Genomic DNA, 27,835 nt, shown 5'->3' on the forward strand with positions numbered 1-27,835 from the left:
CTCCGGATCCCTCCCCCTTGACCCACCTTCCTCTACTTTCTTCACTGCCTCAGCATGACAACTTCTGCACTACTGTAACCCTGGAAACCTCAACCTGCCTCTCTCGCACCGGACATTTCTGCTCCCCAGCCTCATGGGCACGCCTATAATTAACACTTACCACTTCTTTCCCCAATGCTACACATTCCTTTGTCTCATGCCCTTCTGCACACTTCTCACACCTAGGAACCTCCCTCCTACACACTGCTGCCACATGCCCATAAGCTTGACACCTGTAACGTATTCGGCACAAAAGCTTGTACGGGATAACTTATATATCCTAACATCCCTTTGTCGGGCAGACTCTAAACATCAAAACTCAAAAGGACAGACAACGACTCTTCTGTTTCACCATTCACGCCACCCTGTCTGCGTCGCACAAAACGATGAGCGTCACCAACACCAGAGTGAGCGTATAGCTCACTCCGCTTACACTTTCTACCATTCTTCTTTAACAAATCTCCCTTTTTTTGCCATTATTAACCAATTCAAGCTCACTCTCTTCCTCCCTCTCGCTCTTCAACCTCTTTTTCCTTCCATTCCTCCTCCGTATTACAAGTATGTGTCTCTAAGAATACTGCACTTCTCCTGACATACATCTTGTTCTTGCCCTCTCAAAGGACGCCATTTAACCGGCTGTCACAATCTCCGTACAATCAGTACGAACGCCTCAGGATGTAGTGCTCAACAGTGCATCCCACTTGTAAAACAGCTGCTTCGTCTTTGTTTTTCTTTGTCAGTTTTCAAAGCACTACTGATCAAATCTAAGAGATATTTAGGAAAAATGCTATGAGGGTACTCATTTGACAAAGTCATTTGACAGATCTACAACAAAAGGATATCCAACTAAAATAATGTTTGAAGATGCTGTAGACGGGGCTGTGTTCTCTAAGCAGAGTATAGTCCTTCTCAATAGAACAAGTGATACTTTCCAATAAATGGAGTCACTGAAGACCAAAAGTCTTGTTATTCTTGTAGAGAATTTGTAGGTCCATTACTAAATACAGTATATTATTTAATGAGCTACAGTGGAAATGATAGATCCCTTTTAACACACATTGAGATTTCAAAAGCCTTTTATTTGGAATCCTAAATTCATTGATCATTGAGGTTCAATGCAAATTGCAAGAAGTGAATTAAGAGGAAATAGTGCAGCATTTATTATTTTATTTTAGTAACCGTTAAAGGTAGACAACGAAATGACGTGGCCACAGGAAGCACCACAAATATTGGGATGAGCGAGATGCAAGACTGCGCTCTCACAGTTTCTGCACAGGTTCGCTTCACACTGTTACAGCCTGGTAGCCAGGGAGCCAAAACAGCAGAGAAGTTGAGCCTCATGCTTCAATGCTCTTAGTTGTTGCGGAAATGTACACACTATGTTGTTTACTTTCTGCCTCTACGTCATATCGCGGAGTCTACCTTCAACATTACAACATATTATGCATTTGATACAACAGAGCACACTGTGACAGAGGAATAAGCTAACTGCCATTCACTCCAACTGGGGAAAGATGAAGTGATGGCATGGGAAGGTGAGCATTTCCTGTTACTTCTTCATCTCCATTATCCCACTTCCTGGCCCTCTCCGCTTCGCACTGCAGATGTTGCAAAACTGGACCCCAGGAATCTGAAAGAAAAGAAAGGCAAAAGCCATATTAGGCATGAAATCTGCTGCTCTCATCTGAAAGTCCATACTCTATATGAAGTGAGAAAGAGAGGGGGATGAAAGGAGATGGGGTAGATACTTACCGTTCCAGGAGAAGGTAAACACTCCTTGTGGAACATGTGTCTGCAGTGGAAGACCACCACACTGAAGTTCTGGGCCATATCTACGCCAAAGAAGCAAAACATGAACGCAGGTGTTTTGAATAGCTTCAAATGCAATGATGGTAAGAAGCATCCCAATTATAATACTGAAGTGTAGACACTATATATGAATATGCAACATTATACTGTATAATGCTAAATAAGGTAAGCCCACCTGATGGTAATATTGAAGCGTGACAGGATTCACAGATGTTCTCTTCTGAAAAAGAAATCAACAATTCAAACACAAACAATAAAAACTAATGCTTAACAAAGTCATTATGTTCTAACTCCACAGTTTGCACATCCACACACAAAACAAAAAACTACCCACCATCCACCCTGACCCCTCTCATCTGAGTCCTATGCATCTTCTGGAGCAGTGACAGCGAGTCAGCCACTAAGATCTTCTTACAACCCTCCCGGAGCAAGATCTGAGAGACAGTGAAACAAAAACATTTAAGAGGCAAGGCTGTTGTTACAGTGATATTCTAGGTACACTATGTGATGGCAGATATTTTGACATATAATAATGATATATTTTTCCTATTTCATTGGAAATGCGTTTTTTGCATATCCCACTCTCCCTTAGACACCCTCTGAGAGTGGGGTCATGGACTGGGTCATCCATTATCAACGGCGACCCTGGAGTAATTAGGGGTAAGTGCATTGCTCAAGGGCACATTGACAGATTTTTCACCTTGTCGACTCAGGGATTCGAACTAGTGACCTTTCTGATACTGGCCCAACGCTCTACCGCTAGGCTACCTGCAGGTTGTAGTCTTGGAGGATCTTGACCAGTGAGTCTCTGAGGTTAGGAATCTCCATGCCCTCCTTTATGCGGTGGATGAGTAAAATGGGATCCACATGTGTCCCAATGTTATTGAGGAGACCAGTAATAAAGGCTTGAGAGAGGAAAAAGACAGAAACTTAAAATGACACCTGTGGAAACACTATGCAGTAGGCCTGATCATTTGAAAGTGCTTCTGTATTCACGTGACTTACGTGGCTTATCGATGGAATAGGAGATGAGATCCTCCCACAGCTCAGCGTCATCCTGCTCCTTGGCGAACTCTATGGCCTTGTCCACATCCTCCAGTTCCTCCATGATCATCTGAAGAGCCCGTCTACAGTTCCCCATTCTGCCTATGAAGGGCAAGTTACAGTGGGTCAGTTTCCTCAGACCAAATGCAATTAGTTACCTGACTGGCTGGAGGTTTAGTTCAGCTTGACCTCATATCTAACAGCATTTCTAACAATTTATAAAGCACTTATGAGCATTTATAACCAGTTATAATGGCTTATTCATTAACGTTATTAATGTCACAGAAACTATAAGGGGACACTTACTGAGCAGGAAGACAGTTTCCTCCACAAAGTTTCTCTCCTGACAAATTTCTAGAGCCTAAAAAAAGATAGGGAAGGCAGTTGCAACACACTTGAGTTTCAGAAGTAAGATGATTAATTATTCTTCTAATGTAGTAATCTGACATACATGGTAAGATACTATACATCTAAATTCGAAGAAATGTACTTCATTCCATGTGTAACTCTGTGTTGTTGTTTGTGTCGCACTGCTTTGCTTTATCTTGGCCTGGTCACAGTTGTAAATAAGAACTTGTTCTCAACTGGCCTACCTGGTTAAATAAAGGTTAAATAATTATTTTTTTTAACAAAAATTGTATTTGAGCACACAGTTTTGAAAGTGTCTCAGAACCTTTTCTAGTGGGCAGTGGATGCTGTCTCTCAGAAATGGCAGTAGGTTGGGCCGATCGTATTCAGCATACAGGCCAATTTGTCTCTCATGGTACCGCTGACCCTTGTGGTGGTCCCTCTTGAATAGTTTGTGGAGATACTGAGAGAAGGAGGTGAAATGCCATGTTAAACACAATTTTCAAATCAAGATAATCATAGGAAATTAAAAACGTATAATCACTAAAGAACTTGTAGTGTGACTCACAATGTGTAGCAGCTCAGGCCTGTTCCTGAGTTCCTCCACCACTCTGTCAATCTGTAGAACATTGAAGACAGAATCATCATTAGCGAACAGCATGTGCTTTCATTTCAAACTCCCCAAGAAAGATTAAGAGAAGCCAAGTACACATACCGATATTTTGTCTTCGTTATCCAGGAGCATGTCGACAGCTTTCTGACAACACAAATGAAAAGGCCATTCTTCAGACAAGGAGACACAGAAAGTGACTTATGACCTTTGTGGCCAGACAATCCAAATGCAATAAGAGCTGTGTGTATGAGGCACAAGGACTCAAGACAGGTTTTCCGTGACTTTTGCACAGTTTAAAGCACTCAAAGACTGACTTTCAAAAAGGCAAGTTGATATTATTATTCAAGTAAGGACAATTATACACATAACACAGCCTTAAACAGTAGCAAGGTCCTATGATACAGTAAGGAGTCTACTTAATAAAACAATTGTGCATGTGCTGGCGAACCACCTCTTTATCAAAGTCCATGAGGAGCACAATCTTGTCTTCTATGGAGGAGAAGAGGTCATGTTTGTGGATCAGCTGGTAAACATCTTTATGCCTCAGTCTCAGGTAGATCTCCAGGGCTCGGTCATACCGCTGGTCATATGTATACCTGCATGGACAGAAGAAACACACAGCTTAGTGGTACTATACATCTCAGAGGAAAATAAGGATTGCAGCAATTGAGAGGTAATGAAGTCAATCAAAATGCTCAAACCAGTATAGAGTCACTCACAGTTCAGCCAGTGTGGTGAGCAGGGTGCTGTTCATGGGGTCCTTCTTGAGGTGGTCGGTGACTGCCTGAACAATGGTCATGTTATTGTAGAGCTCTCCTGGCCACTCACGGATCAACGTGGCAAAGCCCTTGGAGAAAGAGGTTGCAGAGAGAGGCTGGTTAATGCTATTCAATTTGGTTCTTCTTGAGTAATTGTTATAATACGAGTTATAATGTTAGGCAGTAAAAAGACCACCAGACCATCAGGAACAGACAGACATACCTCATAGTCTGACTTTAGAAACTCATGTAAGATCATCTCATAGATGGCAGGTCTGAGACGCAGGTCCCCTCTAGGCAAGTACTGACTGATGGCCTGAAGAGGCAGAGACAGGAGGAGAGGTGGGAAAACAAAATGAGAGAGATGGGAGGGAGGGAGTTATATGAGGGAAAGAAAACGATAGAGAATTACAACAACAGTTAATACTGAAGGCAATACTGAGAGTATTGTTAATTCCAAAACTTGCTCAAAGTCTCTAATGCCATAATTTCCCACAAGTTGCAAGGTCACAATGTGGCCTGACTCACCTTCAACTGCCCAATGGTTTTAAACCTGTACACCTCATTCTCCCAGAGTTCCATGTTTTTTCCCAGCACCTTCTGACACTTCCTGGACTTAAAAGAACACGAGAGAGAGAGAAAGAACACGAGAGAGAGAACACGAGAGAGAGTGAGGCAGAGAGAAAATAATCACCACATCTACTCCTTACACTGGTATTTTGCAGAAGAAACACTAAACTGAAATAACTAAAAGGCTGTAGTACCTGGCAGCGGTGTCATAGTCACCTTTCTCCACCAGGTGATTGATGTAGGCCATCCCAATTTTCTGATTACAAAAGAAAAGACACTCCATGAGGGAACACAACATGAGTAATGGACTGTATCCTCTGTAATTTCATCAAATGTTGTTTCCAAAAATCTACTTCATTCTTTTCCTTGACCTCAACAGATCTGTAACTCATTATTAATGTCAAGAAATCCTGTAAAACCAAAGCCCCATCTAACTTAAAGTGAAGAAAGTAGAGGTCTTAGATTTTCATTAGAAAACTAAGGGATCGCAGTGTGTCAAGGCTTGAAGACATGCAGTGAACTCCAAAAGTATTGGGAAAGTGACATTTTTTTCCCCCAGCACTTTGGATTTGAAATGATAATGACTGAGGTTAAAGTGCAGAATGTCAGCTTTAATCCATATCAGGTGAATAGTTTAGAAATTACAGCACTTTATGTACATTGTCCCCCCCAATTTAGGGGACAAATTCACTTGTGTGTGTATTAAAGTAGTAAAAAGTTACGTATTTGGTGGATGCTACCATGCTTACGGATAATCCTGACTGAATCGTGAGTAATGTGAGAAAGTCAGATGCACAAATATCAAAACCCCAATGCCTATACAGTACCTGGACTTCATGGCGTTTAATGTTCTTGAAGCTGATCTCGGCAGCCATCAGAGCTTCCTGTGAGAGAGAAAATACGTTTTGGTAACACAGTAACAGCCGACAGTTATAATGCATTAGTACTGAACACAGAAGATATATCACAGCAAAATACGAAGTCCCCACATAAAGTCTGCTTGATTGGATGATTATAAACACCAACCTCATACTTCTTCTTGTCCAGCAGCCAGTCAATGTGGTCATCTTGGTCTCTCTCTTTGGCCACCACAATGTCTTTAGGGCTGATGATGTAGTAGAGGGATTCTCCCTGGGAATGTTCTGTTGACACATGAAGGTACAGGACAGAGAACGCTGGAATGATCTTTAGTACATGATATATCCTGCACAGTAGTTTATAGTAGCTAGAATAATCTGTAAATACAGAGTGTCACTGAGTAGTGTTTGCCGGGGCTTTTCTGATTGGCTCACCCAGTCGGTAGTCTCGACACTCGTTCTCCTGGAAGTTGCGGACGGTCAGGGCGTCTGATGAGATTTCCTCGTAGCCCTCTGGAAGAGGCTGAATGATGTCCAGGCAAGGCCGCGCTCGGAACTCCTCCTCCTGATCTCACACAAATGGTATATAGAAGTGCCTTCAGAAAGTATCCACACTAAACTTTATTTTTTTGTTACAAAGTGGGATTGAAATGGATTTGTCATTTTTTGGTAACGATCTATTCAAAATACTCTAAATTGGACGAAAATGTACACATTTTTATTCATGAAAAATAAAACACTAATATATCCTGATTAGATAAGCATTCACCCCCGAGTCAATATTAGAAACGCTTTTGGCAGTGATTACAGCTGTGAGTTTTTGGGGGCAAATCTCTAATAGTTTTGCACACCTGGATTGTACAATATTTTCCCATTCTTTTTTTTCTTTTTTATTCTTCAAGCACTGTCAAGTTGGTTGTTGATAATAGCTAGGACAGTCATTTTCAAGTCAAGCCGACTTAAGTCAAAACTGTAACTCAGGAGCATTCAATGGCGTCTTGGTAAGCAACTTGTAGATTTGGCCTTGTGTTTAAGGTTTTGTCTTGCGGAAAGGTGGATTTGTCTTCCAGCATTCTTAACCACGTTTTTCTTCTAGAATTTTGCCTGTGCTTAGCTATTTTCCATTTATTTTTATCCTAAAAATCTCCCTTCTCCTTGCAGATGATAAGCATACCCATAACATTATGCAGCCACCACCGTGCTTGAAAATATGTCAAACATAACGCTTTGTATTCCAGACAAAAAGTACATTTCTTTGCCATTTTTTTTTGCAGTATTACTTAAGTGTTGCAAACAGGATGCATATTTTATTTTCACTCTGTCATTTAAGTTAGTATCGTGGAATAACTACAATGTTGTTGATCCATCCTCAATTCTCATATCACAATCATTAACTTCTTATGGATGGTGGCAGTATTGAGTAGCTTGGATGACTGACTTGCCCAGAGTAAACTGCCTGCTACTCACGCCCAGAAACTAAGATATGCATATTATTAGTAGATTTGGATAGAAAACACTCTGAAGTTTCTAAAACTGTTTGAATGATGTCTGTGAGTATAACAGAACTCATATGGCAGGCAAAAACCTGAGAAAAAATCCAAACAGGAAGTGGTTTGTAGTTTTTCAAGTGATTGCCTATCCAAACTACAGTGTCTGTGGGGTCATTTTGCACTTCCTAAGGCTTCCACTAGATGTCAACAGTCTTTTTAACCTTGTTTGAGGCTTCTACTGTGAAGTGGGGATGAATAAGAGCTCATTGAGTGAGAGGACTGCCAGCAGGACATGAGCCTTAGCCATGCGCGCTCATGTGAGAGGTAGCTCAGTTCCATTGCATTTCTGAAGACAAAGGATTTCTCCGGTTGAAACTTTATTGCAGATTTATGATAAAAACATCCTAAAGATTGATTCTATACATCGTGTGACATGTTTCTACGAACTGTAATGGGATTTTTTTCGTTTTCGTCTGACCTGCGCGTCGTGAATTTGGATTTGTGAACTGAAGGCGCGAACAAAAAGGAGGTATTTGGACATAAAGGATGGACTTTATCGAACAAAACAAACATTTATTGTCGAACTGGGATTCCTGGGAGTGCATTCTGATGAAGATTATCAAAGGTAAGTGAATATTTATAATGCTATTTCTGACTATTGTTGACTCCAACATGGTGGATATATTGTATGGCATGTTTTTGTGTCTGAGCGCCGTACTCAGATTATTGTATGGTGTGCTTTTTCGGTAAAGCTTTTTTGAAATCTGACACAGCGGTTGCATTAAGGAGAAGTGTATCTATAATCCTATGCATAACACTTGTATTTTCATCAATATTTATGATGAGTATTTCTGTAAATTGATGTGGCTCTCTACAAAATCACCAGATGTTATGGAGGCAAAACATTACTGAACATAACGCGCCAATGTAAGCTGAGATTTCTGGACATAAATATGAACTTTATCGAACAAAACATACATGTATTGTGTAACATGAAGTCATATGAGTGTCATCTGATGAAGATCAAAGGTTAGTGATTCATTTTCTCTCTATTTCTGCTTTTTGTGACTCCTCTCTTTGGCTGGAAAATGGCTGTGTTTTTTTGTGTATAGGCGCTGACCTAACATAATCATATGGTTTGCTTTCGCCGTAAAGCCTTTTTGAAATCGGACACTGTGGCTGGATTAACAAGAAGTAAAGCTTTAAAATGGTGTATAATACTTGTATGTTTGAAGAATTTGAATTATGAGATTTTTGTTTTGAATTTGGCGCCCTGCACTTTCACTGGCTGTTGTCATTCAAGCCATAGGAAGTTTTAAACTCTAACTGTTTTAAAATTACCATTGGCCTCATGGTGAAATCCCTGAGTTTCCTTCCTCTCCGGTAACTGAGTTAGGAAGGATGCATGTATTGATAGACCATCCAAAGCCTAATTTATAACTTAACCATGCTCAAAGGGATATTCACTGTCTGCTTTATTTTCTTCTTTTTTTGACATCTACCAATCATTGCCCTTCTTTGCAAGGCATTGGAAAACCTCCCTGGTCTTTGTGATTGAATCGGTGCTTGAAATTCTCTACTCGATTGAAGGACCTTACATATACGTATGTGTGGGATACAGAGGTGGGGTAGTCATTAAAAAGTCATGTTAACCACTATTATTGAATACAGAATGTGTCAATGCAACTTATTATGTGATATTTACTCCTGAACTTAGTTAGGGCAGCCATAACAATGGGGATGAATACTTGACTGAAGACATTTCAGCTTTCCATCCCAAAATGTTTTTTCTCACTTTGACATTATGTGGTATTGTGTGTAGAACAGTGAATCCATTTTACATTCAGGCTGTAACACAACAAAATGTGGAAAAAGTAAAATGGGTGTGAATACTTTCACTTTAGACAAGCGCATGCATGCATGCATGCATGCACACACGCACGCACCAGCGAGCGCGCACAGACAGACGTAAACACACACATACAGAAAATATCAACATTTAAATACCATGGCTGTGACCACTTAAGCCATTCCATCATGCAACATATGTACTGTTTCTAACCAAACATTACCATGTGATCAGAGTTCTCCTTCACAAAATACAGGGTGACCAGCTGGTCTGCTAGAGGCGCCAGGCCACTGATGAAGAACTCCGTTTCAAACGCAGACACTACAAGAGAGAAGAAACCCACATTTCTTCAACTCTAAACTAATGCTCGTTACCCCCACATTATATTACATTAAAGTTCTACAAAACATTTTGTTATCTACAATATATGTCCTCACCAATTTCCACATAACGGCTAGGAAGGTCTCTCAACTCTGTGTGGCCCCTCTCCTTCACAACACAGATCTTAATGGAGGAGCCCCAGCCGATGATGAGGGTGGAGTTGTCTTTCCAGCACAGACTGCAGGGGTACATATCAGGCCGCAGGCTGACGTTATCCCGCAGGACGTTGGTGATTCGCTGTTTGGTGCTGATGTCATAAATCTTCACCCCCTGGAAGAGACCAAGACAAACAGAGCATGTTCACTATCTGTACGTCTAATGAACTAATCTATGTAAGTTGACATGCTATATGCTGCAATAAAAATCCTAACAGATACAATAAAGTAAATGATCATAATGATTAAATACATAAATATATATTAAACCACAAACTAATCACCATGTTTCTTGTTGCCACGTATCTGCAGCTTTGACGGTTATCCTTACTTACCATATTGTTGGCCCAGGCGATGAGATTGGCCCTCCATTGGACGTTAGTGATGGTGCCCTCCCCCTCGTGCAGAGTGGACGTCTTCCAGCGGTTCAGCCAGTTCTTCTCGTACAGCAGCAGCTTGGGAAGGTAACATAAAAAAAACTCACATCAGAATCACGTGTGTCACCAATGGTATCCAAATCAGCACCACTGTTTCAAAAACAGACAAACAATCGTGTCCTTGGAGCGGTGGTTGGTGGTTGTGTATTTCCACCACCAGAGGGCAGTAGAGCACAGGGACAGGAGGGTAGTCTGTCGTGTCAGTGGGCCTCCCAGAGCGGGAGGATTGTGTTTAACTTTATCACAAACGTTAAGTAAACAGACACTGTGTTTCCCAACTTACTTCAACTCAGTGAGCAGACATGATCTATCTTCACATGATTCAACTAACCTATCAGTGTGTATGTTTGACATGATGTGACAAAAGAAGTGGAAGGGAAAACTAAAGATTGCATTAAAGATGTGGTCTTGAAACACGGATCACCTTCATAATAAAAAAGACAGACAAAATCAATTCCTGATTACTTAATTACTTCAGTAGGTTTGACAGACAAAGCCTTCGCCATATTTCTCGAAATCACTTTGATTCTCGTAAACGGCTTTGAGACAACGATGGCTGTAGTCACTCTTTCCAGTCATTATGTAGACGGCGGAGGCGTCACCTCAAAGGCCTGCATAAAAAGCCTTTCAGGCCCTTTAAAAGCATCTCTCAGTGTCATACAGATGGATGTACAATACCATATAGGTATTATGTTCTGGGGAGTGAGATGAGAGAGAGCCCCGGCCTCTCTAATTCAAAAAGTCTGAAAATGTTAACAGTTCTCTACAAAGAGAGGATATAACACTGGCAGAACTGTGGAGACAGAATTGAATTGCCTTTGACAGGATGTGGCTCCAGTTGAGGCTTATTGATTTTCATCACAGGGCGCTTTATGGAGGGTCTTGAGAACAGGGAGAGGAAAGAAATCAGTACCAATTGAAAGAAAATGGTTACACTAACAATGAGTGTTTCATAAGAAAAGAAAGGTGGATTGGATGATTCCAGAAGCTTTCTCTCACCAGTGCTGTAGATATGTATACATCTTGTTTTTTTCTCTCCAATGGTCATTGAAATACAGTACTGTATAGATTTTTGGTCTATTTTAATCATTTATACTAAGTGATGCTGCAGACTGCAGTCTTCGTAACTCAAAAGGGAACATTAACACCTAATATATATCAAGTGTTTTCTGAGTCTGAGACAAATTAGAGAAGAAACTGCTGTGTGCCTGCTGGTCCAGGACCCTAAGACTATGGGCCTTCCTGATAATGACATCTATTTGGTGTGCTTGTGAAGCATTGCCTTTCAAACATTGTTGAGCGAGCAGCACTTTGTGAAAATGGGCCGTTCTCCCCGGAGTGCACTCCAGAAGAGAGACAAAGGAAAGTAAGAGCCTTTCACACCACCCAGCAAAGGCCTACAGTATGTGTGCACAGCCATCAACCAAACACAAGGGAGGAGGCTCACAAGAACAAAATCTAAATAAATTCATTTTGAAAAACAATGGCTAATATTCTATCCACATTAGCTAATGCTCAACAGTTTTCAACTACACCGCTAACACTGTTGAGATGGGCTATATACTTTAATCACATTGAAAAATATCTTTCAAATCTCACCTTGTTGCCTCCGGTGACAAATTGTTTGTAGTTTGAACTGCTGAACCGAGGGTGTAACGCCACCACCTGGAGAACATGGCAAGTGGATCCATTTAGAACGCATCAAGAGTTTAGAAGCAATGATGGGGGCTATCTTGAGATGCACTCAATATATTAGTATACCACCTCGTACACATACTCTCAACTAAAAGTATGAAGTTAAAAGAAGTACATGTATTTGACATCAGCTTACTTTGACAGGGCAGTCAAAGTTCTCATGGAAGCCCTCCCTTGTGTAGAGTCCAAACACTTGAACCTGCAATAGAGAAAGTGTAGAATGTCAGTATAAAAAAAAAATCTGTACTGTGTTTGCAGCCGTTTCTGAGGCACTCTTGTGTATGCAGGGGGAGTTCTGGACAGCAAGACTGATTGGATCACTGCTACCCTTCCACTGGGTCACCAATTAGTGGCCAGGTTGAATCTCTGAACCCTCTGGTGCTTTGATACGAGTGTCCTAATCTTTGGCTTTACCACAGCCGCAGTTACTATAGTTACCTCAACACCTTATGTAACAATTACACTGTACCACAGCCTGACTGTCTGGGAGTCAAAAAAGACAAAAAGAAAGTTTCAAAAAGAAACATCACGCCCTTTTCACTCTCCATTTTCAATCCCATAGATGATTCAGGATTATTTGAAGGGATTGACACAGATTAATGGCAAACTGAATTGGTCGAGGATGAACAACTGCAGCGGCGTCGATTTTAATTGTCAACGCCACTTTCTGTGCGACAAGATCTTGTTTTGCCGCTGGAGTGCGAGCGAGGAGGCGATATCAGAGAGCATATCTGGACTGCAGGATCCATGAAGGATGGTAATAATGATCAGGAGAGGAGCGATAACAAGAAGGTAGAGAGCACTGAGAGGGTATCCATAGAGACCTGATGACTGACAGCCAGGCAGACAGACAGATGGGAGAGTCTTTCCCCTTAGAACATGAGCATGAACATGTGCTTGTTCAAAACCCTATACATTTGTACATTTATGAAAGTAAACAGGTATGAGGAAGATAAAGCTTCTGGTTTGTAAAACGTATATGGGAACTGGGGCACATACCATATTTCTAAATTCCCTTTCTCCAGGCAACAAGTTCCATTAAATTCTAAATATGAACAAGAATATCCTTTGCTTTTGGCATTGATGAAATGAGTTCAACACATTGTATAATTTCATGGTAAATGCAGTGATGTTCAACATATTACACATAACACCCTGCCACTTAATGGTGGTGCAGAGATCTAGGCTACATTCCAAATGGCACCCTATTCCCTAATTGAATCAATGTTGTTTCCACGTAATTTCAATGAATTTATGCTGAACTAACATGGAATAGACGTTGAATTGACATCTGTGCCCAGTGGAGTGTCACTCGTTCTGTACTGCCACCAGTTTGGAGCAGAGAGATGATCTCACCTTGCCGTCTTCAGAGCAGATCCCCATATGCTCTCCACTCTCATCCAGACTGATCTGGTTGATCTTCACTGGACTCTGAGGAGAGACCACCACAACAACAACAACATTGACACTGAATGACTGGGAACGTTCTGAGAGCAGGGGATTATTTGGAATTGAGTTGAGTACTTACAATTTCAAACTTCTGAGTCAGATTTCCTTGGATGTCCAGAAGGAAAACCTTCCCAAAGTGAGTGCCCAGTGCAAGGAACTGAAATGGAATGAACCTGAGATTAATCTTTAGGACAATTCAAGATTTTTTGAAAGCTGTGGCAAGAGGATTAAAAATGCACTGTCTAGCATAGCTGGGGGAGGCGAGTAGTGGGGTGGAATCAGTGGGCTCTGGGGCAAAAACTGTGAAATTACAGAGGGTGGGAAAACCCTGTTTATTAAAGCAGACAGTGTGAAATGGTATTTTGTCTCTCAAATTAAAAGGGTTAAACATAATAAATGCGCTGTACATCTGGCTTCACCTCGCGTCGCCAGCAACCCAACCACCGCCTCTCCTGCCCACCATAAAGCTATTATTTTCTACAGAGCAGCAACTGGTTTCCCACGTTTCCTGCTTCTGTACAGTATGTGAGTGTGTTGAAGTGTGTGTGTGTGTGTGTGTGTGTGTGTGTGTGTGTGTGTGTGTGTGTGTGTGTGTGTGTGTGTGTGTGTGTGTGTGTGTGTGTGTGAGAGAGAGTTTGTATGTGTAGGTCCGCTGGGACAAGAAATTATTTTTAAAAACTGGGAGGCTTTTTGGCATTAGATTAAGTGTGCGTTCTTCCACACAGGCCCAGCTCGAGCCCCTCCCCCTAATCCCTCTCCCCTTCCTCCCGTGTGTGCGGTGAGCCCACCATGCTTCAGTGCAGCCTATAATGAAACGCGTATATTTACAGGCACAGCTGAGCATGTCAGACAGAGCCCCTGCAATCTCCCCAAATAAAATACCCTAAATAAATAAATAAAGGGGTCAACCTTGCGAGGCGGAGTGACTTTTAAAAAGGATTTATTAGAATGGAATTGTTCAAATTAAATTCTGATTCAGGCACTGTAAATATGAGGCAACATCGGGCAATGCGGAGTGCTGGTGGTTTTAAAGGTGCTGGGGGTTGGCTGGGTAAGGGGTTTGTCACAGTACAGGTAGCAGAGCTGGCAGGCGGTACACAAGCACAAAAACACCGGCAAGAAGGAACGTCGGGTAAAATGTGGAATTTCTGCACAGCAATGTCTCTCACTCTGGCACGATTGCTTTTTTTATAGGATCAAAGAGAGGAGAGAAAAAATAAATAAGTGAAAATCAATAGTGGTTAATAAAACATCAGGTGAGCAGACATAACCAGGTATGACTCGTCCTCTGTTCAGACGTGCATGAGTGCACTCGGTGCCATAACGATTAGCCATCCAGCTCAGAGATGGCCCGGTGAAAAACAGAAACGTTCAAAAAGAGAACAGGGGAGCAAAAAGCTGAAAGAAACTGAATAAGAAAGGGATAAAGAAAATGGCCGGCGGCGGCTGATGTGTACCTCCCCGAGTGAAAGGGATGAGTGGAGGGTGAGAAAGAAATGGCCTGCCTCTCCATATTGTAGAAAGAAAATGCTAACCGACATTGAATATAGCAAACGTGCGTAAACAATGACATTTTAAATCTAGTGTAGTTTAGCCTGAAAAGCTCTGCTAGGTTAGGACCTGTACCTTATCATGGACAGTCATACAGCTGGCAGCATCCTTTTGGAGAATCTCAGTCACCCCATTGGCCAGTCGCTCATACTTCAGCTTAGGCTCCTCCTCGCTGTCCTCTTCCTAGTTTGAAAGAGGGATTCAGTTAAAACAATCCAGCATAACCCATCTATAATACACAGAATATTACACTGGCACCAATTCATGCATTCACCTTGCTGATAGAGAATCTGAATTTGGTATGGGAATTCCCTATCAGCAAGGTAGGAAATTCAATACAAAATTTCCATAGAAAATTCCCTTTCACTATCAGCAAGGTAAATGTTTCTAGATACACAAATAAATGTCCAAGGCCAGTCCACTCTCCATCTGTAACCAGATCATCCTTCCTCTCTACTGGCTGTGCCACACTGTCCCAGGAACATAAATTGATTACAACCCTCCTAGGAACCCCAAGCATGTGTGCTGCTGCCATATTCTCCTGTTGTACATTTGCTGTCACAGCCTGAATATTCCCCATAACCCAGTTTATAACCAATGCTGCATAGACTGAGGCCGTCTATATGGTGCATCAACACAAAACAAAGACTGCTATTATCAGCACTATGGGAGAAGGTGTGGGGGGGGGGGGGTTCAGTGTGTGGAAAGAATATAATTTACAAGAACCATCCTTTCCCACTTTACACCAGCATGTCTATTTCCTGTTTATTCCCTTGTGAAATTTCTAATGCATGGGCATTTGTCACAGTTTTACAAAGCGTTAACACAGATCAACAAATTTACACCCCATAGAGGGTCTACAGGCACCGTTTTTCAGACGTTTGTTAGTGTGGTAAATTTCCTTTTTGTTAGGCTAATGAGACTTTGCCACAACACCACATTTCAATTAAAATATATTAATATAGGCTAAATGTTTAGAGGGCATGCCAAATCAAGGGTCTGATCGTTAAGTCATATTACAACAGCCCATGGGGGACACAATCAAGTGAACGTGAATCTGTCTAAAGAGCATGAACCAAGGGACTGGTGGGAGTATGTAACTTGGTTCCGATCTAGCCATTCTGGCAAAGCCTTCAGCACATAGGCTACATTCTCACTTCATTCATCAAGTCGGTCTACTGACAACCCACTCACAGAGACAGGTGCCTAGCGAATGGGCAAGCTACACCACAATAACTAAATAAGCGGGGGCTTGTAGCGATTCAGAGGGGACATACAATCATGCAGTCCCAGGTGCTTGTTTACCTGTGAGTGTTAGTGTGCAGAGAGGATTCTGTTTGTGAACTGGTGATAGGGGGCAGGCAGACTTTTCATTTACTGGTGAAGATTTTCTTTCTCCATTCGGAATGGTTTTTCTTTGGGGAGTAGGGGGTGGAATTGCTCAATGTGCTGGCTATTTCTTACATTTCATTCTCTGTATCATTTAAAGACAGGCTGCTCCTCACCCTCCCTAGCAGTCTGACATGCTATATTTTATTTAGTGATTCCCAGACACACAATTGCAGGAGCTGGATGATACAAACGTATGCAGAATCAAAAGGTGTGGTGCAACAGTGTACTTCACAACTGCATGCGTCTCTGACAGGGTCAGACATTTTATCTTCTGCTGTTAATCCAGACAATTTTCACAACATCTGGAAAATTGCATAATAACATTTCTCTAAATCTGCCTTGCGTTTGCTGTAAAAAAATGTTTTGGTTTGTTTACAGGTGGGAAGAGAATAAATGCACAGACAGCCCATACATTTTCTACAATTACTTCAGCCAATATTAATCAAAATGTTCCACTTTATATTAGCGGGCCATATACATAGTTTGCACACAGTATCTTACCTCAGAGTCATCTGTGGATTCTTCACTTGGTTTTCTTCCCTAGAAGACATACAATCATGTTTATTAAAAGACAAGAGAGCTCTAAAGCAAAAATGACATTACATTATGGATGCAATGTTTGCTTTAGACCAGTTTGGTTTGAGTTTTACTTGGCTAATTATCTGTCAAACTCAACTCCACGATGTACTTCACATCAACGGAGTTGAGCTGAGACGGGAGTGGGCGGAGTGTACCTCTGACTACATCGAGTCGCTCTCAGTCGATACGAGGAAACAGTCGGTGGTTGTATTTTATTATCGTTTTATTAAAAAGTATGGATTTCAGCAAACAAAGGAAGGGACACAACAGAGGACAAACATGGGTAGGCTACATGGTAAGGGTTTAAAAGGGCAACTGCACTTCCTGATTTGGCCTGGCTTTAGATTTGGTTCATTAAAGCGCAATTCCGCCACTTTTTAACCTCAAATTCATCATTTCCAGCACCAAACCAGTGTCTACATACAGATAACTGCCAAAATAAAGGAAACACCAACACAAATTGTCTTAACATAGATTCTAGAAGTGTCTGGAACTCTATTGAAGGGATGCGTCACCAATCTTCCGCAAGAAATTCCATCATTTGGTATTTGTTGATGGAAAACGCTGTCTCAGGCACCGCTCCAGAATGTCCCCTAAGTATTCAATTGGGTTGAGATCTGGTGAATGAGACCGCCAAGGCATATGGTTTACATAGTTTTCATGCTCATCAAACCATTCAGTGGCCTGTGGATGGGGAGGGCCATAGCCCCGTGGATGGGGAGGGCCATAGCCCCGTGGATGGGGAGGGCCATAGCCCCGTGGATGGGGAGGGCCATAGCCCCGTGGATGGGGAGGGCCATAGGAGGGCCATAGCCCCGTGGATGGGGAGGGCCTTAGCCCCGTGGATGGGGAGGGCCATAGCCCCGTGGATGGGGAGGGCCTTAGCCCCGTGGATGGGGAGGGCCATAGCCCCGTGGATGGGGAGGGCCATAGCCCCTTGGATGGGGAGGGCCATAGCCCCGTGGATGGGGAGGGCCATAGCCCCGTGGATGGGGAGGGCCATAGCCCCGTGGATGGGGAGGGACATAGCCCCGTGGATGGGGAGGGACATAGCCCCGTGGATGGGGACATTGTCCTCCTATGGGGGCATAGCCATGGTAGCCAAAATAATGGCCTGCCCAATATTTTTTATACATGACCCTAAGCATGATGGGATATTAATTAAATCGTATTTTTTTCTCCAAAACCTAGAAATGCACCATTTTCACATGTTGACACTGGTATTGTGCTGGACGTAATGCAAATGTTCACGACTCCTACCGAAGGTAGCTCCCCTCCTGCTCGGGTGGCGCTCGGCGGTCGTCACCGGCCTGCTAGCTGCCACCGATTCCCTTTTTTCCCCCTTTCTGTTTATTGGTTTCACCTGTTTTGTGTTAGGCTGATTAGTCGGGTTATTTTAGCCAGTAGGCCCGCCTGCTCTGTGTGCGGGATTGTTTGTGTGTTGCTACTGTGCACGCTTGTGTCTGACGTGTTTTCGGTCGTGGGTGTTCTCCGGACTGTTTCAGTCCCCAGTGTTTGGGGCATTTGTTTTGTGTGCGCCCTGTATTTGTGGGGTGGCTTATGTTCGCCGTGTGTGCAAATAAAGCACTATCGTGTACTCTCTGCTTCCTGCGCCTGACTTAGCACCCACTACACCCAGAGCCTTACAAAATGAGGTTGAAAAGTGGTGAAATTGCCCTTTAAGAAATGCAAGCGGCCATGACTGTGGTTTGATTGATGTGGGTGTCGCGTGTGTGTTCGCAGGTAGGAAGAGTTAGCCAAATGATTTCGCCAATTAGCTTCAACCGGCTGGTGTGCAACTGTGGCAAAGTTGGTTTGACTTGTCTTACAGAAAAAATATTTAAAGCATATGCATAACCATGGTAGCGATTGAAAGAGAACAGTTTGTAAATTATTAGACCAAAAGGTGAAGACAACTAGATACAATCAATAGGGTAATGTTTGGATTCCACATATACTTTTTGTGATTGAAATCTTAAAATACTCTGGATACATTCAGTAACATGATAAGAATATTCCTGGAAGATATGTTGTAGGTGCAACATAAGACAAACATATGTAGAGGGTTTGAGTGAGAGGACTAACTAGTGTAGCCACTCTAAAGTGTATCCTAAGTCATTTCAATGCACTTATGACTGAAAGAAGACTCTACAACTGTAAGGTGCTTTCTATTAGCTCTAATCACTGTGCCATTGAGGAATTAAAGCAAGCAAACTTGTAATTGTTTTGTTTGGAACACAACCTTGCATCCCTGCCGTCATATAATTACTGTTGTGTCCATTATAAATCGCAATCTGGGTCAGGTGGGCACAATTTTGTTGTTATATCGCCAACATGACTAGCGAAGTTAGAAAATACGATATGACAGTGTTAGGTTTTCACAAGGCAATTCAGGGAAACAAATCGTAATTTGTGCACAAAAAAAAAAAGTCATGAGAAGTGGCGACCCGTCATTCAGGGCAGAGCGTGTCACATATCAGTTTGCAAGCAATGTCAAAAAATATATAATTCAGTTAATAAAGCTGCACACACACGGTCTCTTTTTTGTTTTCTTGAGTAAGGCAGCTCCAAAATGCAGGTGTTTCAGCCTAGCTCAGTGCTTTCTGTGGTGGTGGGCGAGCCAGCAGAAAATAGGAGCATTGCGCCGGGATTGACTCAGTGTTCTGTCACTCATGGGGACAGTACGTCGTCGGCAAGTTTAAGTCCTTAGCAAGGGTAGACATCCAAAATGTCAGTCCTTTGGGTCCTGCCATAGTGTTATATTACAATTGCCCTTCCAAGAAGGCTCAAGGTCATTGGCCACAGATAAAATGAAGGTCAAATCACGTTAATTGGACTGATCATGTCAACATCTTACTTCCAAAGTCTTAGCTAGCAGTCATCATCATGAATAAAGTTGACAATCTACTGGCAAATCCTTTTTAATCCTTGTCATATGAAGAGAAATAATGAAGAGAAATTGTAGATAAAATGAATTGGTGCTCATCGGCCATTGGACATGAAGATTACACAAGTTGGAAATCGCAAATTGAACAATGAGTCGTTTTGAGGGAATCAATGGCTAACTGCAAGCATTGCAAAGCAACCACTAACCTGCTATTCAAAGGAGTGGCTGTCCCCCCCCCCCCCAAGTTCCCACCATGAATCCAGAGAATGCCAGACCTTGATGACAAATTTTGCCCAAAAAGGAACGCTGCACCACTTTCACAAGGTAAGTCCAAAAATGTCTTGCATGCTGCTGCATAAATAAATGTAATAAACAACGGAGATACAATTGAAGTCGGAAGTTTACATACACTTAGGTTGGAGTCATTAAAACTCGTTTTTCAACCACTCCACAAATTTCTTGTTAACAAACTATAGTTTTGGCAAGTCGATTAGGACATCTACTTTGTGCATGACAAGTAATTTTTCCAACAATTGTTTACAGACAGATTATTTCACTTATATTTCACTATATGACAATTCCAGTGGGTCAGAAGTTTACATACACTAAATTGACTGTGCCTTCAAACAGCATGGAAAATTCCAGAAAATGATGTCATGGCTTTAGAAGCTTCTGATTAGCTAATTGACATCATTTGAGTCAATTGGAGGTGTACCTGTGGATATATTTCAAGGCCTACCTTCAAACGCAGTGCCTCTTTGCTTGACATCATGGGAAAATAAAAGAAATCAGCCAAGACCTCAGAAAAGAAACTGGACACCTCCACAAGTCTGGTTCACCCTTGGGAGCAATTTCCAAACGCCTGAAGGTACCATGTTCATCTGTACAAACAATAGTATGCAAGTATAAACACCATGGGACCACACAGCCGTCATACCGCTCAGGAAGGAGTCGCGTTCTGTCTCCTAGAGATGAAAGTACTTTGGATTCGAAAAGTGCAAATCAATCCCAGAACAACAGCAAAGGACCTTGTGAAGATGCTGGAGGAAACGGGTACAAAAGTATCTATATCCACAGTAAAACGAGTCCTATAATCGACATAAGTTGAAAGGCCACTCAGCAAGGAAGAAGCCACTGCTCCAAAACCGCCATATAAAAGCCTGACTACGGTTTGCAACTGCACATGGGGACAAAGATTGTACTTTCTGGAGAAATGTCCCCTGGTCTGATGAAACAAAAATAGAACTGTTTGGCCATAATGACCATCGTTATGTTTGGAGCTAAAAGGGGGAAGCTTGCAAGCCGAAGAACAAAATCCCAACCGTGAAGAATGGGGGTGGCAGCATGATGTTGTGGGGGTGCTTTGCTGCAGGAGGGACTGGTGCACTTCACACTTCACAGGCGTATAAAGACTGATTGGCAATCAATTTAGGTTCTCTTTTCTTCTAAGTTACATTTTTCCCCATTCGTGGCCCGGTGTGTGCTTGTTTGCCAACTTTTTTGTACAACTTTGACAGTGCTACGGATAGTAGTGTTGGCGCTTGGCTTACACGTGCAAATTCAGCACACACAACATACTATAATAGAATTGTGTTATTTGACGTGTTAAATTAAAAGCTGATTTAACACGTCAAATAGTGTTGTGTGACGTGCATCTTTTTTGACACGCAAATACCCAAACGGCATTCAATGTGCCTCACCCTAATAATTTGGTATATTTTCACCTCTTAATTTTGCCTCCTGTTCTAACTTGGTGATGCACATGTAGCCTATAACCTGTTTTAGAGAAATGTAATCATCAAATATTATAAGAGCTCTCATTGTCTGTTTATATGCCCCCTTTATTTATCCTACGGTTCTGACTTGTACAGGGAGCACACTAAGAACACACAACACTAAACAATACATTCATTTCACTATAACGGTGACAAACGGTGTCCACAAACTGTTAGGGCCTACATAAAGCTGTCCCAACAGCAGAGTCCCATCAGCAGTCCCAACACCTTACCACTGCTACACCTGGCTATTAGCGGAGCCTCGTCTGGCAGCCAAACAGTTCATTCAGCCTCATTTACTGCCTTAAAAAAAAAACATCGCTGACATGGCTGACTTGCTTCAACAAATGTGGTTTCTACTGACAATTGAGATGTACAAACTATGGCATAAGGGGATGATAAGAGGCAATCCGTTATTTAGATTAAGACATTAATGAGCGAGCTAAGATGGACGTAGTCATTATAACTATTTATTCAGCACTTTTGAAATGAACAGCGACAGAATTCCGAACATGGGCCGATAAGAGGCAAGCCGTAATTTCGATTAAGACAATGAGCGAGCTAAGACGGACGTGGTCAATATAACGATTTGTTCAACACTTTGAAACGTACAGCGACAGAATTCCGAACATGGGCCGTTCTTACAGTATTCTCCCTGTATACCAAGTCAGAACCATAGGATAAATAAAGGGGGCATATAAGCAGACAGTGAAAGCGCTTAAAATATTCAATGATGACATTTCTATAAAACAGGCTATAGGCTACATGTACACCTCCAAGTCAGAACAGTAGGCTAAGTTCTGAGGGGGAAAGGGACCAAATGATTAGGGTGAGGCACATGGGCTACTAATAGCTTACTACACTACATACACTTAGTATTACTTTCTTAGCTACAGTATACATATCTCCCTGGCATATTACATAATTTATGCAGCAGTCTACAAGACATTTTGGGACGTTTTGGACTGTTGTGCTGTGCTCACTTGAACAGGAAGGTGTCAGGGTGGTCCTTCTTGTGGGCAAATTTGTCATCAAAGTCTGGCATTCTGTGGATTTATGGTGCTTTCAAGACAACTGGGAACTCTGGAAAAAACAAGGTTGAATCATGACATTAGTGATCTTCAGGTCAGAGCTGATGTCTGAGCTTTCCCAGTTTCCAGTTGTTTTGAACACTGCAGAAGTCATACTGGATTGACAGCATGGCCAATGTATTCAACCTTTTCTGGCCCATGGTGTTGCGTGTGAATATTTATCCTTTAAGCTTGGAAAAGAGACCCATTCAGACAGATGTTTTAAATCCTTAAACCCAGACATGGACCACACACCCTCTCCACCGGATAGCAGGCAGGGGAAGCAAAATAGTGATTGCTTTGCAACGCCTGCAGTTAGCCACTGATTCTTTCCAAACCACTCATTGTTGAATTTGCAATTTCCGACTTGTTGTGATTTTACATAATCTTATCTGTGGCCAATGACCTTGAGCCTTCTTGGATGGGCACTTCAAATGTAAATCTATGGCAATTTTTTAATTGTTTGCAAACTGTGACTCAAATTAATGACAAAATAACATGCAAAACAGGCAACAGCTCTGCCCCAGGTGCCCGGAAGACGCGTTACCACTGCAAGCATAGGCACATTTTCTTCAGAATAACCCAGTGTATGGCGCCATACAATTTTATGATATCGAAATGTGAAGTGCACATTTGGACTTACTAGTGCTTGGCTTGCTGGTATGACAAAGCAGTATTTATTATAATCCTCAACATCTCGTCTTTCAAAATACACCGAGTCCTCTTAATATACAGTATTTCCTTCACTGAATCAACAAAAATGTGCTAAAGCTGCCCATTTAGTGGGAGGGATGAGTGCAACTTCTTGTCGCACGCAGTGTTCAAGTTCAGAACGACTGTCAGTCAAAACCCATACAGCGCTGTGAAGTGCAGAGCCTGAGGTCAAATACAGCATGTTACTGTACAGCCACTGGGTTCCAATTCAGGCATTTATCAGTGCCCAAATCTGCCATTTTCAACCTGTATGGAAAGAGTGTAAAGGGTTACATCATCGAAATTTGGAGCTATTGACCTTTTAAAATATTGTCCCATGTACATTGTGCAATTTACTGATGGTCTCTTAATATCCCTATTGGGCCAGTTAATGGTATTTTTTTTACCCCTTTTTTTCTCCCCAATTTCATGGTATCCAAATTGGTAGTCTTGTCTCATCGCTGAAACTCCCGTACGGACTCGGGAGAGGCGAAGGTCGAGAGCCATGCGTCCTCCGAAACACAACCCAACCGCACTGCTTCTTGACACAATCCACATCCAACCCTGAAGCCAGCCGCACCAATGTGTCAGAGGAAACGCCGTACACCCGGCGACCTGGTCAGCATGCACTGCGCCCGGCCCGCCACAGGAGTTGCTAGTGCGCAATGAGACAAGGATATCCCTGCCAGCCAAACCCTCCCTAACCCGGCCGACGCTGGGCCAATGGTGCGTTGCCCCATGGGCCTCCCGGTCGCGGCCGGCTGCGTCAGAGCCTGGGCTCGAACACAGAATCTCTGGTGGCACAGCTAGCACTGCGATGCAGTACCTTAGACCACTGCGCCACCCGGGAGGCCTCGGGCCAGTTAATGTTACACCAAATTCACCATGGACATTATTATCGGGCTGCATGTAGGTGCGCTGCGAATTGGCGATTACTTGGGCGCTGCCAGTTGTGGGCAGGATTAAAATAAATCCAACCCACAGAAAACTGTAGGTACCTTCATTCCGTGACACAATTTTTTCCTATCATCTCGCAAATCTCCGTTTTGGACGAGACTGACTTTATGACCAAAATGATCCTGTTTACACTTTGTAGTCAATTTTGGCACTAGAATAAATGTTTGACTCATATCGATGCCACATAGGTCAAACGAGAAATTACTTTAGGGGCAGTCGCTCTAGAATTTAAAAAAATTAAGTATCAACTGCAAAGCGAATCAAAGGAGTCTGAAATTCCTTTCAAAAACTAGTCTGCTCTCAACTCTGTGGAGGAGTTGAGGTACTTGGCTAACAGGGGCTTATTTATTAGGCCTATTCTGTTGCAAAGCATTTCTTAAACGGAAACAATGCCCCCGTGCACAAAGCGAGGTCCAAACAGAAATGGTTTGTCGAGATCAGTGTGGAAGAACTTGACCAACCTGCACAAAACCCTGACCTCAACCCCATCGAACACCTTTTTGATGAATTGGAACGTCGACTGCGAGCCAGGCCTAATCACCCAACATCAGTGCCCGACCTCACTAATGCTCTTGTGGCTGAATGGAAGCAAGTCCCTGCAGCAATGTTCCAACATCTAGTGGAAAGCCTTCCCAGATGAGTGGAGGCTGTTATAATCAGCAAAAGGACCAACTCCATTTTAATTCCCATGATTTTGGAATGAGATGTTCAACAAGCAGGTGTCCACATACTTTTGATCATGTAGTGTACATAAACAAAATCAAAGAAGATCCTATAAAAGACACCAGGAGTATCTTAAGAAACAAAAAGAAAGATATCTCAAGAGAAAAGAAAGTGGTGAACTGAAACCCACCCCACAACTTTCCCAGCTAGAAAAACGGAGGCAATGGAAAATAAACCAAAGAAACAGAAGATCAACTATCCAGAAAAGAGTGGTTATGGTGTCATACCTGTCAAGGAACACACTGCCACACTCACCTTAAGTCTTACAGCTACACAATGATGACCTACCCGCCCCTCAAATGACTCCACTTCTATGTGATTGTTGAATTATTACAGTCTGTGGGCCAAAACAGAGGCAGACAAAGCACAACCTTCTACGTTAACCTGCACAGCACCACAGCCATCTCCTAGCGCAATACAGCCCATTTCTGACATACCTGAGGGACTGATTGGAAAGTGTTGTGAAATATGATTTATATATGACCCTTACCCTGGTATTATACAAGATGTTGATGCAGAGAGCTGCGCTCTAGTCAAGACGATGAGTCGTGTGGGACCCAACCGATTATTTTGGCCAATGAGAGAGGACATTGTATGGTACCAACCAGAGAATGTGTTTGGGCTTGTCCCTGAGCCTCATCCAGTGACAAAACGGCATATGATCCTTGATGGCGCAGTCTGGGAGGAAATGTGCTCTCTCGTTGAGCAAAAGAGGGTATTAAGGGCAAAACCTAATATTGAGTGAGCACACACACCTATCTCACAAGTCTGAATTAATAGACTGCAACCAGTGAACAATAATTTGTTTAATGTCAACCAGTGTTTCCAACTATGTATTTCTGCCTAATGCATTGAATCCCAAAATTGTGAGGTTTGAATGGTGTGTTCTATATCTTCAATGAAATTAAACATATGTGACATAAAAATATTTAATGCTATTTTCATCAGTTGTTTATATGTCATTTCCACCATGCTGTCATTACCACAACACTAAGTCATTACCATCAAGGTACATATTTTTGAGGAAAAGGTGTATTAAATTACAATTGATATTGATGATTTTTCCCATATGTGAACATGTTCTTAAGATTATTTTAGGACTTATGTAAAATATTACAATATTGATGTGGTAAATACATGTTTTTGAGTATCACCAAGGCATATATGGATATCTAGACATGATGAATTCATATAATTAAGAAAACTTCCCAAAAAATAAATAATGTGAAATGTTATATAAAATACCTTGGGCACAATTTCTGTAATTGCCTTTTCAACTAAGATAGCAATATTTATGACGTGGTGGTACTGACATTTCCCCTCGGGTATTTGGGGAAACAGATCAAAATCTTTATATTGTTACATAGTATGGTCTCAGACACTATTCAATCTTGTTTCCAGACAGAGTGAAGAAAATATTCTGACAGATAAAAAGCAGTTTCAAGAGGTTCCATTTTCAACAAAAAAGTACAAATAAAAGTGCCCGTATTTGCAAAATCAACCATAAATGCCGAAAATAAGGTCCGTGGTAAAGAAGGTTTCTAGATGATCTTCATTAGCGAACATCACTTTGTGCATTTTTAGAATTGATGTAACAAAAACAAAAAGGGCTCATAATTCACAATTCATGGTAACTCACTGCTATCATCTAATAGAACAAAATGTATAACCTCAGGCCTTATTTTCGGCGTGTATTCCAAAACCCTATTCTTTCCCCCATTTTTCACATGGGTTGGCTAAAGAAATAGAGCTAACTTATTTCCGGGTTTTAGGACTACAAGCTGGCGTTATACGAATAACTAGCAAAATACTGTTGTCTTTGTTTACATTTTTCAGCAACGCACTGTCTTCATCACATGCATACTAGGTTACAAATGCAAATAAATAATTTTGTTAGAATAATATCCTAGAAAAGCCAATGCACGAAGATAAAGTCCATTGATTTGATCGCAAAACAGATGAGAGGATAGGCTACGCTTACCTTCTCTACTTCTGCCATGATGATTGGAAGCGATTGCAGAACAGCGTTCTGTTTTCAACTAACCATTAGTGGCTTTAAATATTTAGCTAGCTAATGGTACGCAAAAGAAAACTAAACGAATTCACTGAATTCTCCAGATACCAAAACGGTTTCTTGTTGACAAACGCACTATGCAAGTCATATAAAATCACATGACAGAAACCGGAAACGTGTGGTATTATGGGTCTCTGAGGTTTTCTTGTCAAATGGACTGCACCAAAGGGGATCTATTATTTTGCCAAGATGGTCGACTGAGCGCTCTACTAATGGAAATACATTGCGGGAGGAGGCACGATCAGGTGGGAACATTCTAGCCAATTATATTTTTGTAGAAGACATATCACTCTCATTATAATTTAAGTATTATGAAACTTATAAAATAAGCCTCGCCTATAAAAATATCAATTCACCTTTATCTTGACCAAATTCGACACTCGCTCATTGTCCCAATGACTGTATATATGATGCATTGCCCCCTTAAGCATATTTTTTGTTTGTTTATTTCACCTTTATTTAACCAGGTAAACTAGTTGAGAACAAGTTCTCATTTACAACTGCGACCTGGTCAAGATAAAGCGACACAAACAACAACACAGCGTTACACATGGAATAAACAAGCGTACACTCAATAACACAATAGAAAAAAAGAAAGTCTAAATACAGTTTGTGCAAATGACGTGAGGAGGTAAGGCAA

At 41.9% G+C, this 27,835-nt stretch overlaps 1 protein-coding gene across 1 annotated transcript; it reads right to left on the bottom strand.

Moving 5' to 3' along the window:
* Positions 1–1,097: 1,097 nt before the first annotated feature.
* Positions 1,098–27,301, bottom strand: LOC115154670 (vacuolar protein sorting-associated protein 41 homolog). Its single transcript, XM_029701133.1, has 28 exons — positions 27,103–27,301; positions 16,939–16,977; positions 15,121–15,228; positions 13,574–13,651; positions 13,402–13,476; positions 12,182–12,244; positions 11,950–12,015; positions 10,249–10,368; positions 9,815–10,028; positions 9,601–9,698; positions 6,474–6,603; positions 6,208–6,323; positions 6,009–6,065; positions 5,376–5,437; positions 5,140–5,221; positions 4,835–4,927; positions 4,573–4,700; positions 4,305–4,449; positions 3,956–3,997; positions 3,809–3,859; positions 3,566–3,703; positions 3,199–3,253; positions 2,854–2,994; positions 2,617–2,753; positions 2,183–2,282; positions 2,024–2,068; positions 1,792–1,871; positions 1,098–1,669 (listed from the first exon to the last, which is right to left on the bottom strand). Exons 1-28 carry the CDS (start codon positions 27,118–27,120, stop codon positions 1,589–1,591), a joined length of 2,562 nt encoding a protein of 853 aa, XP_029556993.1. The 5' UTR covers positions 27,121–27,301; the 3' UTR covers positions 1,098–1,588.
* Positions 27,302–27,835: the final 534 nt, after the last annotated feature.

Source organism: Salmo trutta, chromosome 2 (assembly GCF_901001165.1).
Source record: "Salmo trutta chromosome 2, fSalTru1.1, whole genome shotgun sequence".
NCBI classification, from domain to species: Eukaryota; Metazoa; Chordata; class Actinopteri; order Salmoniformes; family Salmonidae; genus Salmo; species Salmo trutta.

What these genes read in the sequence shown, in the direction of transcription:
- LOC115154670 (XM_029701133.1), bottom strand. An exon ending in AATCCACAGATGACTCTGAG is followed by an intron (nt 15,229 to 16,938) that starts GTAAGATACTGT and finishes CTTTCAAACTAG; the next exon opens with GAAGAGGACAGCGAGGAGGA. An exon ending in TGACTCAGAAGTTTGAAATT is followed by an intron (nt 13,477 to 13,573) that starts GTAAGTACTCAA and finishes GTCTCTCCTCAG; the next exon opens with AGTCCAGTGAAGATCAACCA.